The 12566-nt window shown below is 41.1% G+C and overlaps 1 protein-coding gene across 1 annotated transcript in view; it reads right to left on the reverse strand.

Annotated features, from left to right (window-relative positions):
- The window catches only part of OGFOD3 (2-oxoglutarate and iron dependent oxygenase domain containing 3), a 129548-nt gene that overhangs the window by 86504 nt on the left and 30478 nt on the right, over positions 1 to 12566 (reverse strand). The window contains exon 4 of the mRNA XM_063456016.1: positions 7794 to 7836. Within this exon, the coding sequence (XP_063312086.1) occupies positions 7794 to 7836 (43 nt within the window). The remainder of the gene's footprint in view (positions 1 to 7793; positions 7837 to 12566) is intronic.

Here is a 12566-nt window from a genome sequence, read left to right on the forward strand (position 1 = left end):
TAAAAAGTCTGCAAACACTAGGAAGGGATTAAAAAAGAAAACAAAAAATATATCATCCTGACATGCTGGCACCAGAATTCAATTGTGTTGAAGATGATACAGTTGCCATTAAAGTGTTAAAAACACCATCTTGCCCCCCTGGCCCTCTTGTGCCTCTTTAAATATAGTAAAAAGCATACATTTTTTTTGCAGTCTTGGCTGACATCACTAGAAGTGTTATTCAAAGCCAATCACAATGCTTTCCCATAGAAAAGCATTGGATTGGCAGAGACTGTCAAGGAGGCAGATCAGGAGCAGAGCCAGCAGAGGGCTCCATGCAGAGGGTCTCCATGCAGAGGGTGGAGACACTAAATGTCCCAGAAAGCACCTCTAGCAGTCATATGATGAGTGTCCAGTGGAGTTATCACTAGGCTGTAATGTAAACACTGTATTTACTCTGAAAAGGCAGTGTTTACTGTAAAAAGCCTGAAGGGAATGAGTCTACTCACCAGAACAAATGCAATAAGATGTAGTTGTTCTGGTGACTATAGTGTCCCTTTAATTACCAGGAATAAAGGAATACCTGGCAAAAACTAACAACTGTATTCAGTGGCTAATACGATCATGGCAGATTATATTTTTCTCTATCTAGCATTAGCAAGAAGTAGGATGCAGCGTTGAAACCTAGAAGAGAAGGATGTAGAATGAAATTCTCCAAGGTCATATATTCATTGCCATTTACAAACTATGCTAATGATAACTCACAGATTGTCCTTAGGCAAATCTGCCCAAGCTGTAAACTTAAATTAGATCATGAGATTAAGCATGATAGTATATACACTATGGACCCAAAAGTCCAAAGGCTAAACACTTTTCAAATTGCACTTTATTGACGCCAATATAACAGGGTTGACATCAGAGAATAAACAGAAATGTAAGCAAATGTAATATAGCAAGGTAAATTCCTTTGAGACCATTCACTATATAAAAACCACAAAGAGATCAATAACTCACTTCTAAGACATAGCTACAGTATTTTGTCATTGTGAAGGGCTAACATCTCGGGACCAGCATTTAGAGGACAAGGATACTGGACTAGAATGCATATATAGGTTTTAAATGTAATGCCATGTTGATGGCAAGCCCATATAATACTCTGTATATAGTTACCAATTTGGGAGGTAACTGAAGGGAAGCAAGTATCCAAAGTTAAGTTTGCCTTTTTTCCACGGGTGATCTGGTGGAAGCTACTTTGTATTGATGGCAAGCCCTGCCTGAATTAGCTAGCCCCCTGCAATGAAAGATGGTTTATTTATTTAGATGCGGTGTGATAGAGGTCATGTATGGATGTCTCCTTGATGATGCGGTGGGAGGAGGGTTAAGCAGCGCTGAGGTAGCCGTGATGCTGGAAAAGTAAGTAAATCTTTATTGTTTTCAAATTTTTATGCCAAACGGGGTGTCGGGAGGACACTTATGTAGAGTTAGGGAGAGGGACACTATAGCATTAGGAATACAGGTTTTAATTCCTAACGCTATAGTGTTTCATGCAGAACCACATTTCAAGGAATATGGAGGTCCATGTCGAGGGCATGAAACATTATCAGTCTGGAAACAGTTAAGAGAATATTGGTTCATGTGTTTTGACTCAAAACCTACTCTTTTTCCAAACATGCAGCATCTCAACTTAAAATCAATAGTTGATTTTAATTATTTGACAATAGAAATATTTGAAAAACTCCTCTATAAGTCAGCTCCCCTATGGCACCACATAAAAAAAAAAAAAGACCTAAATATAAAGTTAAAAGTAATCAAAATCTTACAACAGGAGAGAAGCAGCAGGGTCACACAGTTAAAATACCGAAATATGAAATGGAAAAGGCTAAAAAGCTCTGGGCTCTGCATGGGAACGTTTTCCATCGGCTAATCTCAACAAGGAACCTGGAAAATTAAAGTAGATGATTTCACAGCTGGTTAAATACTTTCCGCTCAGGAGTTAGCCAGAGCATCTGTAAACCTTCTGTGAGGTGGGAGGCAGAACTAAGGAAAACAGCGTTACCAAAATAAATGGACCACGGGGAAATCTGACCTAGGGATACATGACTGTGTATGGGACACGCGGTGATATGTTCAATATGGAAATTAAAAATATCTCCTCCTTCTGTTCGGAGTCAGTCTAATAACTATGAAACAGCAAATGAATGGAAGATTTGCATGTGGACGTTTGGACGCACCCACGTCTACTAGGAGATGCTTTCTGAGTAATTTTGGTCATGCCAAAGCCTATTCTAATATATAGGATTCAAATAATTGTATAAGATACAAAATTAAAATATACAGCAGTATTCTTTTTGTGTGCTTTAAACTTCCTACTGTTCCTGTTGAAGTTGAGAGACAAAGTGCAACTGATTTTGAGTGATTTCTATTTGCCGAATGCTCGACCAAATCCATTACTGCAACCCAGGGCAGTGGAATATCACTTTAATCCTGCTTACAATCTAACACGATTGCATTATACACCCCAGAACTCCTCTCATATCTCCCTATATTCCTTCAATAATGCTCTAAATAGCCTGCCCCCATAAATCCTCCTATTGCTCCATGTGATCCTTCCGATAACTGATCTTACTGTACAAGGTGCACCTCCTTAGACTACGGTTATTGCTCAATGTAATCCCTACCTATAAATCCTTGCACTACATTTAAAGGACAAATGTCATCTTAAAACTATTTTTGATAAAATTATCTGTTCAAGTTTTGAAAGGAAATAGATATTTTTTTAAATTAAGTATATGTAAATAAAATGTAAGGAAAAAAGCAACCAACATTTAGTCTCTATGGTTTCCTTTCTTCGGAACAGGGAGTGAAGCTGGGAAGACCACAGAGACTATATCGAGGTTTTTATACACTGTCTGACCCAAGGTGCATTCATATGGCTGAAGGATCCTGTCCTATACCTGTACTTAATTTAGAAAAAATAAATCTACTTCCTTTCAAAACTTCATAAAAGGCTTATTTTAATTAAAAAAAATAGTTTTGAGGTGACAGTTGTACTTTAAAGGTCTACTCCAACCATCATAACCACTTCTGCTTTTAGAAGTGGTAATGGTGTTAGGAGTCTGGAAGTACAGCATTTCTGCTTGACTATTACTCACAGAGCTAGATTTACTTTTGTGGCGGGGGTTATTTGCACCCCCCGGACACATGACTTAGGTAGACCAGAACTCTGTTCAGGGTGGCTTAATATCAATTCTGTGCAAAAATTAGATCTGTGTCAACATGCATAGTGACAGAAAAAAAACAACAGAGTGTGTTAAACCGACACCTCTATATGTAACTGTACAAAATGAATGACTTTTTGTAATAGTGTAACAGCTTCCTTTTAGGATGTTCCAGACTTTATTCCCATACAAATAGAATGTATATACAAATGGCAGAGGAGTATAGCTGACAGTCTACAGAAAAAAACACAATACCATAGTGTAATACATTCAGAAATGTATTATGATATTCCCTTTAAGAAATCTATTTTTTTTGGTCGCAATCGATCTATATGTTTTTTGTCCCTATAGATTTCTTGGACGGGACATTTATTCCCCAAGTCTTTCTTTTTATCTAAATAGGTTTCTTTGCTATTAAAAATACACACTATATCTAAAATGTAGGGGTTTAGGCTCTGTAGACATATATATTTTTTAAGCTCTGTATGTATTTGCATGTTCCACATCTGGTTAGACAAATATGTGGTAAAAGTGTTATTATACACCATAAAAGTAATACATTTCTGAATTCTGAATTCTGAATTCTGATTTCAATGTCATCAAAGATGAGATTAAAACCATTATTGCAATTCTCTATTTATTATAATTTTTTAATTCTAATACAATCATTAATTTCTATTTTTTTCATTATTTTTAAGAAGTTATATATGTATATTTTCTCCAACTGTGCTGTTTTATCTACACAATTGGGAAATGCTACCACGTGGATGTCTGAGTTTTTACTCTTTATTTTATCTCTCTGTGGTGAAGCAGGCATCACTAAACCAGAGCAGTGGGGAGCTGGAATGACCCCAGGGAGATGCTCCACATCGGCTCCAAAAGGTAGGGAGCAATAAAGAAAAGTATGCGTGTGCAAGAATGTGTAAGTGTGTGTGTCTGTGTCTGTGTGTCTGTCAGTGAGTATGTGTGTATTTTTGTCTGTCAGTGAGTGTGTGTGTGTGTCGGCAAGTATGTGTGTGTCTGTCAGTGTGTCTGTGTGTGTCTCTGTCAGTGAGAGTGTCAGTGTGTCTGTCAGTGAGTATGTGTGTGTCAGCAAGTATGTGTGTGTGTGTGTCTCTGTCTGTCAGTGAGTATGTGTGTGTCTGTCTGTGTGTCTGCAAGTATGTGTGTGTGTGTGTCTGTCTGTCAGTGAGTATGTGTGTGTCAGTGTGTCTGTATGTGTGTGTGTGTGTCAGTGTGAGGATCAGATTTGGCACAGGGTGGTAGTGGGGGGTGCTGTGATTTAGTAGAGGGGGGGCTGTGATTTAGTAGAGGAGGATGCTGGGAGTGGGGTGGGGTTATACTGTACTTTTTAAAATAAACCTACGTTTCTATGAAAACTTAAACCTTGTTTATGTGGCCCGTGCCAGACTTTGAGTTTGACATGCTTGATTTACAGTATTACACTATTGTATTGTGTTTTTTTTCTATAGACTATCAGCTATACTCCTCTGCCATTTGTATATACATTCAACATGCATAGGCAAGTTCTGCAAGGGAGATATTTAACTGCCCCCCTGTTCCTCCCACCCTCTTTCAGTTATATCCTCCCCGTAACTTTTTTTGTCAATCTGTATTTTACTAAGGCGTAAGATTTATGTTACAGAAAGATAAAATTGAGTTATCCATAACATATCTTGGATGCAGTAAAAGTTAACAATGTGTGATCCTTGTCTGCAGGTAGCACGGTCCTCTTGGGCACAAACATGCACAGTCTTTTAAGGCAACTTAATTCCAGGCACTTTATTGTTAAACTCCACCACAGATACAGCAGCAAATGAAAAAAAAAACAGTAACACAAATTCCTATAGAGAAAAACCTAGCTCGGTCTGAGCACTAACTAACATCAAGTTCCCTATCTCGCAAGGGTTTAAACTATATCAGAACAAGAATTGGTTTCACCAACCTAGTGCCTTTGTCAGATCTCTGCACTCCACACTCAGTTAGAATGTGGCTTCACTTCCTTTTTAGAAAAAAAAAAAACATGTTCTCTCCTTTCTGCACTCCAGTGCTTTCAGCTAGCCTGCTGCTTTCCTTTCTACACTCCCAGTGCTCCAAGCCAGCCTTGACTGCTTCCTTCTGCACTCCCAGTACTCCAAGCCAGCCTTAACTGCTTTCCTTCTGCACACCCAGTGCTCCAAGCCAGCCTTAACTGCTTTCCTTCTGCACACCCAGTGCTCCAAGCCAGCCTTAACTGCTTTCCTTCTGCACACCCAGTGCTCCAAGCCAGCCTTAACTGCTTTCCCTTCTGCACACCCAGTGCTCCAAGCCAGCCTTAACTGCTTTCCTTCCTACACTCCCAGTGCTTCAAGCCAGCCTTAACTGCTTTCCCTTCTGCACACCCAGTGCTCCAAGCCAGCCTTAACTGCTTTCCCTTCTGCACACCCAGTGCTCAGTCTCCTTGACTCTCTCACAGGAGAGAACAGCGTCTCTCCTACCTGCTTCCAGGGAGGAAGCCAGCAATCCCCCTTTACCTGCCTAGCAGGGAGGGGTTTATTCCCACTGCTGCAGCTGATTATCTGCAGCTGAACAGTGGGTTGGAGACAGATCAAAACTCTGGCCTGGATCTTATTTCTCCCAGTTGTATGTAAACTGCGGAGTGGAGCATTGGCCCACCCTGCTCTCCAAATGCTCCACCCCAGGGGCCCATAACTAAACTATGGTTTGTGTTGCCTATAACACAAAATCCCCCTGGGGTTAAATGTTATAGGCCTGTCTAGTTCTAGCTTAAAGAGTAGGCTTACAGCATTAATAATACTTCCTAGACAGAGAGATTACAAGTATAAAGAGCACGTTAACTCAACATGTTATATCAGAAGTGCTATAAAGCCACTGGGTACAGCTAGCATGGTAGAACATGCAAGCAGGGATCTCTGAATTTCAGAGTAATAATATCATGAACTGATTCCCTGGTTAAAATCCTGTAATTTTAGGATTTTGGTGGAGGACCTAAAGAATAATGCCCAATAGGAAAAAAACAACAACTTTTAAGCCTCTCACTTGCTCCCTATTATTCCATACAACCCCAATAATTCAGATCTATAATTAATTAGTCCTATTCCTACATATAATTCTCTCTATAAATCTTCCACTCGCTCCAAATAGCTCTCACTATATCCCTTCTATTAGTACGTAAACTCCTTTACAGCTCTATTACTTTATATAACTGTCCAAGTACCTCTTATTACTCCATATAAAAACTTTAGAGTGCTTATTTTCTCCTTATCAAGGGTAAATTTTTCCATTTCCACATTTTGTTTAAGAAACACACGCACACAAGAGCTTTTGATAGATGGATTCCGTCACTACCCAGACGTTTGGTGACATATTATAAACCATTGTTTTAATGTCCTCTCACTCTCAATGTCAAAACTGCCACCCACTCGCCGGCTCCAAGACACATTCTTCCCTTTGGTCTTCCTAAAATGTTATAACAAGTTTGACAGCCATTCTATTAACTCCTCACGGCCCAATCAGCTGCTGTACTGTCAGATAAATAAAGAGGCATGGAATAAAGTTTTCACTAAACTGTGAATAGTTGGGAATTGACCAGAGAATCTATAGGCCACAACAGTCAAATTGTAGAATTTTGTCCAATTTGTGATTGTCATTTCTTTGGAAGTGGCGGTTTCTCTCAAACCTGTAAACACAATTGAAGCGCTCACAGGGGTAATTAGTATATTGGAAGGCAAATAAATAATAGCACCTGCCATGGGTGACTTAATTGTCAGACGGCGCAAAATAATCTCTAGATTGTAAGCTCCCTGGGTTTCTTGCATAGTACCTGCAGGTGGATGAAACCCACGGCATGGTTATTTTCTCCTTTAGTATATTGTGTCTAATTATATTCCCCCTGTTTGCATAATAGCCCATTTTCTTTTTGCAGAAATTGTAAAGCACTAAGGTCGTTATAGAAGAACATTGAAATAAATAAATCACACGCGACAGTTCTTCTTTGATGTTTTTTAATGTTACTAGGTGGACAAATAAGAGAGATGTTTGATTATATCTAAACAACATTATACTTGTTCAGTACAAACAGTTCAATAAATTGTAAATAATCCTTGGTTTATTGTTCTATATAACCATCCCTATAACAAATCCTATTGATCTATATAACTCCTCTTATCGCTCGATATAACCCTCCCTATAACATCTCATATTATTTTATAAAACCCACCCTATATTGCCTCCTATTGCTCTATATGTCTCTCTATAACTCCTCTTATCGCTCGATATAACTCTCCCTATAACATCTCCTATTATTTCATAAAACCCACCCTATATTGCCTCCTATTGCTTTATATGTCTCCCTATAACTCCTCTTATTGCTCGATATTACCCTCCCTATAACATCTCCTATTATTTCATAAAACCCACCCTATATTGCCTCCTATTGCTCTATATGTCTCCCTATAACTCCTCTTACTGATATATAAAATCACGCCAATAATTATAACTTTTCCTATTTTGTCCTATAATCCTGCCTATAACTCCTCCTATGTGCTCCATAAATATGTACAAAGCTCGCATGTGTCTTTGTCATTAGGTACTTACCCCTCCATCAGACCCTCCTAGGGAGAAACCAGCCTCAGCTACCCTGCAGGAAACAAAAACATGGATTCAGTAAATACTTTCAGAAAACCAATGGGTGTGAAAAATAAATAAATAAATAAACAGATCCAATATGAATCATCCCTGGCTACTGAAATAACAGAAATGCAGGTTAACACAAACACAAAATGCAACAGGAGTAAGTATTAGTTTAAAATAACTGCAAAGATTGTATGGAAAAAAAAAATATATATAGATTATGACAGTCAGCCAGGTGGTCATAGGGCAAGGTGTAGGAGCAGACCCAAACAGAAAGATCCACAGCTGCACATTGCAACCTCCAGGCGTAGGGTTAAGCTTGGCTAAATCTGGATTCTCACTTGTAGGCGAGATAGAAGATGCCAGGGCCTCCAGGATATAGTCCAGCACTATTTTGGGTGCGCCCTGTCCAGGATTGAGAGACTCTTAGTGGGAGACTTAAAGGTAAGGTTAGTATCGGGGGGCGGGGCCTGACCGCCGAGCTGCATGGCTGCATGAACCGTGTGCTCCGAGCGAGAACTCTCTAAAAGCTAAACTATTGATAACTTTTCCCCCGGCAAATACGTTGATTCCACACAGTAGAGAGCAGGCGACACCCCGGATCTCAACACTGGAGGATTTGGAGCCCGGTAGGACAAGCTGAACCCGACAGTGAAATTGCGGCCTAAAGTCAGAGGTGAGCGTGGGAGAAGAGGCCGATCTCCCTGCTCCCAGACCAGCTGGAAAATGCCAAAACTGGTGGAAACCCCGCTCCCCCCCCAGCCGGTGGGGGTTATCACGGCTCATATCAGTCACCAGCAGAACCACGACATCCATCAGCCCCAGATGCAAGCACACAGCAGTATACAAGGGGCCAAGATGGCGTCTGCTGATCCTGCTGCAGAGACACACAGCTTACTAAAGCCACTCGAACAGCGACTGGACGATCTCTTTCGCAGATTCTGGCGGAAGCTGCAGAGCAGAAAGGACCTAATGGAGAAACAGGGACAAGCAGAGCACAGACACCTACCTCCTGTCAAACTGAACCTAGCGGCTAACAACCGACGGAGACTACCAACAGCGCCTGAGTGTGCGAGACCAGCAAGGAAAAAGCCACGTCCTGCAAAACCCAAAGCCGACTGCCGCCTTCCTGGGCTGAGGAGCAGAAGGGGTAGCACCCGATTGCCTAAACCACGTCCTTGGAAGGTACTACCGACCACCAAGACCACCCGGGATATCGCCTGCAGCACTGAGAGCAGCTGGAGCGGAGGGACATGCACAGGGGCTCCCGCGAAGGCCTGGGGCCGGCGGAGCGACCAAATATGGACTAACGGGACACTATCCTCTATCATGCAAGTCAGCAAGGGTATAGGGTAGCGACATGGCGCACCAGCGCAGGAGGGACACGCTCATTTATGCTCTCCCTTGGGCTAGGTTTTGTTTTGCCTTCTACTACTCCCTATCATTCTATCTGCCTAACAGGTTTATTACTGCTGCCAGAAGGAATGAACCTTCCCATACAATCTATGTCCCCTATGTTTTTTAATTGCTAACTGCTTATCCATACCAGGACCTAGACAGACCTCCTCACTAACTGACAGGGCTGTAGTGTCTCACACTAGTAAACTAATGCTTAACGACCTATTACTGTCAAGAGGGCAACCTATTACTTTAATAAGCGGATAGAAATTGTTACTTTGCATAGCCTGCAATCCAACCACTACATAACCAAGCATGTATAGACTAGCTACAAAAGTACATCGCATTTATGCATATCAGATAATAACTGTCAGTTTATAAGCAATGTCCTGTTATATGCATCTTTTGATAATAACGTTAATTAACCTTGTTACTGTTTCTACTACAAAAAAGTGCATCACATCTTGTCTTTTGCGAGTACAACGCTTGTTATGTCATTCACCAACCTTGTCTTGTGTAATCAACTCTGCACTTTGAAAAATAAAGAATTAAAAAAAAAAAAAAAGGTAAGGTTAGTATCGTCTTCACTGTTGCAGGGGGCTGAAATCGCCAGCTGAGCTTGAAAGAGATTTTTTCAAATAACACTGCTTCCACCATATTAGATATGACAGGACACACTTTTTGAGTTGTGAAACCAGTCGCAATAACCCAATAAATGCTGGGATAATCCACATCGGCAGGAGGGTGGGGGTTGGAGGGAGATAGCAGGGATCCAGACACAGGCTGCGGTGGTTGATGGGATCGGAGACGTACATCTCGCTCGTGTTTTTTTGCTTGTAGGCTGCAAGTCTGCTTCTCTCAAAATCCCACAACTTTCACCAGAGCTTTTTCTAAGAAGTATAGTGAGGTGCCTTCAGGACTTATAAGTAGCTTCAAAAGGAAAAAAAATCTCAGGCACTCACTGTGATAACTTTAAGCAGATTTAATGGACACAGCAACGTTTCTACCTGTTCCCAGGACTTTATCAAGCTTGATAAAGACCTGGGAACAGGTAGAAACGTTGATGTGTCCATTAAATCTGCTTAAAGTTATCACAGTGAGTGCCTGAGATTTTTTTTCTTTTGATAACTGTTTTATGGGTTGGGGTATGTTGACCCATAATCAGTCAGCACCCTGTGGTTTATTTGATTGAGTGCAACCCTCTTTTTAGTCTGGTACTTAAGTAGCTTCAAGCCAGAAAGATGCATGCAATGCAGGCAATAAGTCAGTAAAAAGTGAGATTAATAGCGGTTTGTCTCAAAGCTCTCGTGAAGTGTGTCTGAACAGCATGGCAGTCAGGCTCCGCCATCATGCCATGGAATTTTAAGTGCTCATCGCACGTTCTCACGATTAGCATCTGACTTTAGCAGCTCTGCATCAGCTGGATGCTGTTCAAACGGCATGAAAGGAGTCTCAGCGCCAAACAGAATCACCCAGCTCCTTACCCAGGAATGGTACCAGTAATCCTCGCATCACAACCACTACAACAAGCTTTAAATATGTCGTTAATCTTTATGTTGGGCTAGCCAAAATGTTAGAAATTTATAAATTAATGGATTTGGAAACTGCAGCAGGTATATCAGCTATCTAGAAATAAGGTGCTGTGTAGTTAATCATAGTCACAACAATTAAAGCGGCTCTGTCACTTCAAACAATCCTAAACAAGGACAAACTGCTGCCACCTTGGGCAGAAGAGAACTAAATGGTGATACCCAGATATTGAAATCAGGATCAAGGAAGAAATTAGGCTACAAGGGACATAAGGTAAGGAAAAATGTAAGAACAAGAAAAAAAACTAATTGAAAAAATGACAGGGCTACTTTAATGTGCATTCCCTTATTTCCTAGAGTCCATTTGCTTTCCCCAAGGGAAGAATTAGACTCAGTCATTATGGGCTATAGATGTACCAGCATTTAGAGATCTTTGTAATTAGCACTCAATTAAGCAATTAACATAGTTTACCAATGTGATGGCCCACAGGGCTCGTTTTTTTTAAATCCAGAATCTGGAAATCCGTGCAGTGGAACCGCGGTCCCTTACAAGCACAACCCACAAGGTACCCACCTTGGAGGCGGAAACAGGGCATAGGTGGGTCTGTGATGGCACGGGTGCTTTATTAGGAGCGGGACAGCCGAGCATAAAATCCAAAAAGAGAGAGGAGCAGAGTCAAAGGCAGGAGACGAAGTCCGTGAAAAGGCAAAAATACTGGAAAACCAACAGCAAACATTGAAAGCACTATAGGCACAAGGATGCACTAGTAAACGGAGACTAGGCTCCAGAACAGCTGAGCAATGATTGGAGGGAGAGGAATATAAAAGGCAGATAAATCACATCGGCCTCTCCCTCTGCAGGCGAAGTTACAGATCTCTATAAATTTAGTCCTGGGACCCAGCACCATTTTGGACGCATCATTGTCCTTACTTCGCCCCAGACTCCTACGCCCGCCAGGATTCATGCATTGGCAGAACGGCCACCTGAGGTCCCCCGTGGGCGAGTGGGAGAGCAGAGGCTGCAGGAGGACAGAAAGAAGCCTAGGAACCCAGAGTTGCTGCCATCAAACCCAATGGATGCCGCAGGCACCCTTGGCAGGTAAGTGAGTCAGTATCTGTGACCACCAATGAATAATGCACAGTATTATCTAAACAACCCTGTTCCGGATACGCAGGGTGGTAGAAATCTGTAAATCAATAGATGTAATTGAGGGAAAAGTGAGAAGAAGAAAAAAGGTTAATTTTGCTTCTTTAAATAAACCACTATATAAACTACAATAAACAATGCACAGGGATATCACATAAAATAGAGATCTTAAAGCACTATAAGTGTTACAGTTAGTCAACAGGCCAGCTTAAACTGATACCACTAAGTCACTTTAACAGTTGTGAATGGTGGAAGCATAAAAAACAACAATAATGGCAAATAAATATGTGACGGGACACCTTCCACTGCAGTAAAAGCTCCGGCAGAGCAATGTTTCAACAAAACGACACATTACAGACATGTCAGCAGCGATGATTTCTCACCGATTTCCTGAATTTACAGTTGTTATGCTGCCGCTAAGGATTCTGGGTACAGACATACAATTAAGGTGCTGAGTGATCCCCCTTAATGGAATGTTCTAAGTATGATAACGACTACAGCTTATGTAACCGTACAGGGAACACCAACACGGAATAATAAAAATATAGAACAAACGTTTGGATCCCAGAAGTAACATTTTAACAGCCACTATTAACAGTATAAACAACTAAATGATAAAACAATAAAACCCTGCAAAATACTTTTCTTTCGGCGTGGCCTGGA

The sequence above is a fragment of the Pelobates fuscus genome, chromosome 5 (assembly GCF_036172605.1).
Source record: "Pelobates fuscus isolate aPelFus1 chromosome 5, aPelFus1.pri, whole genome shotgun sequence".
NCBI classification, from domain to species: Eukaryota; Metazoa; Chordata; class Amphibia; order Anura; family Pelobatidae; genus Pelobates; species Pelobates fuscus.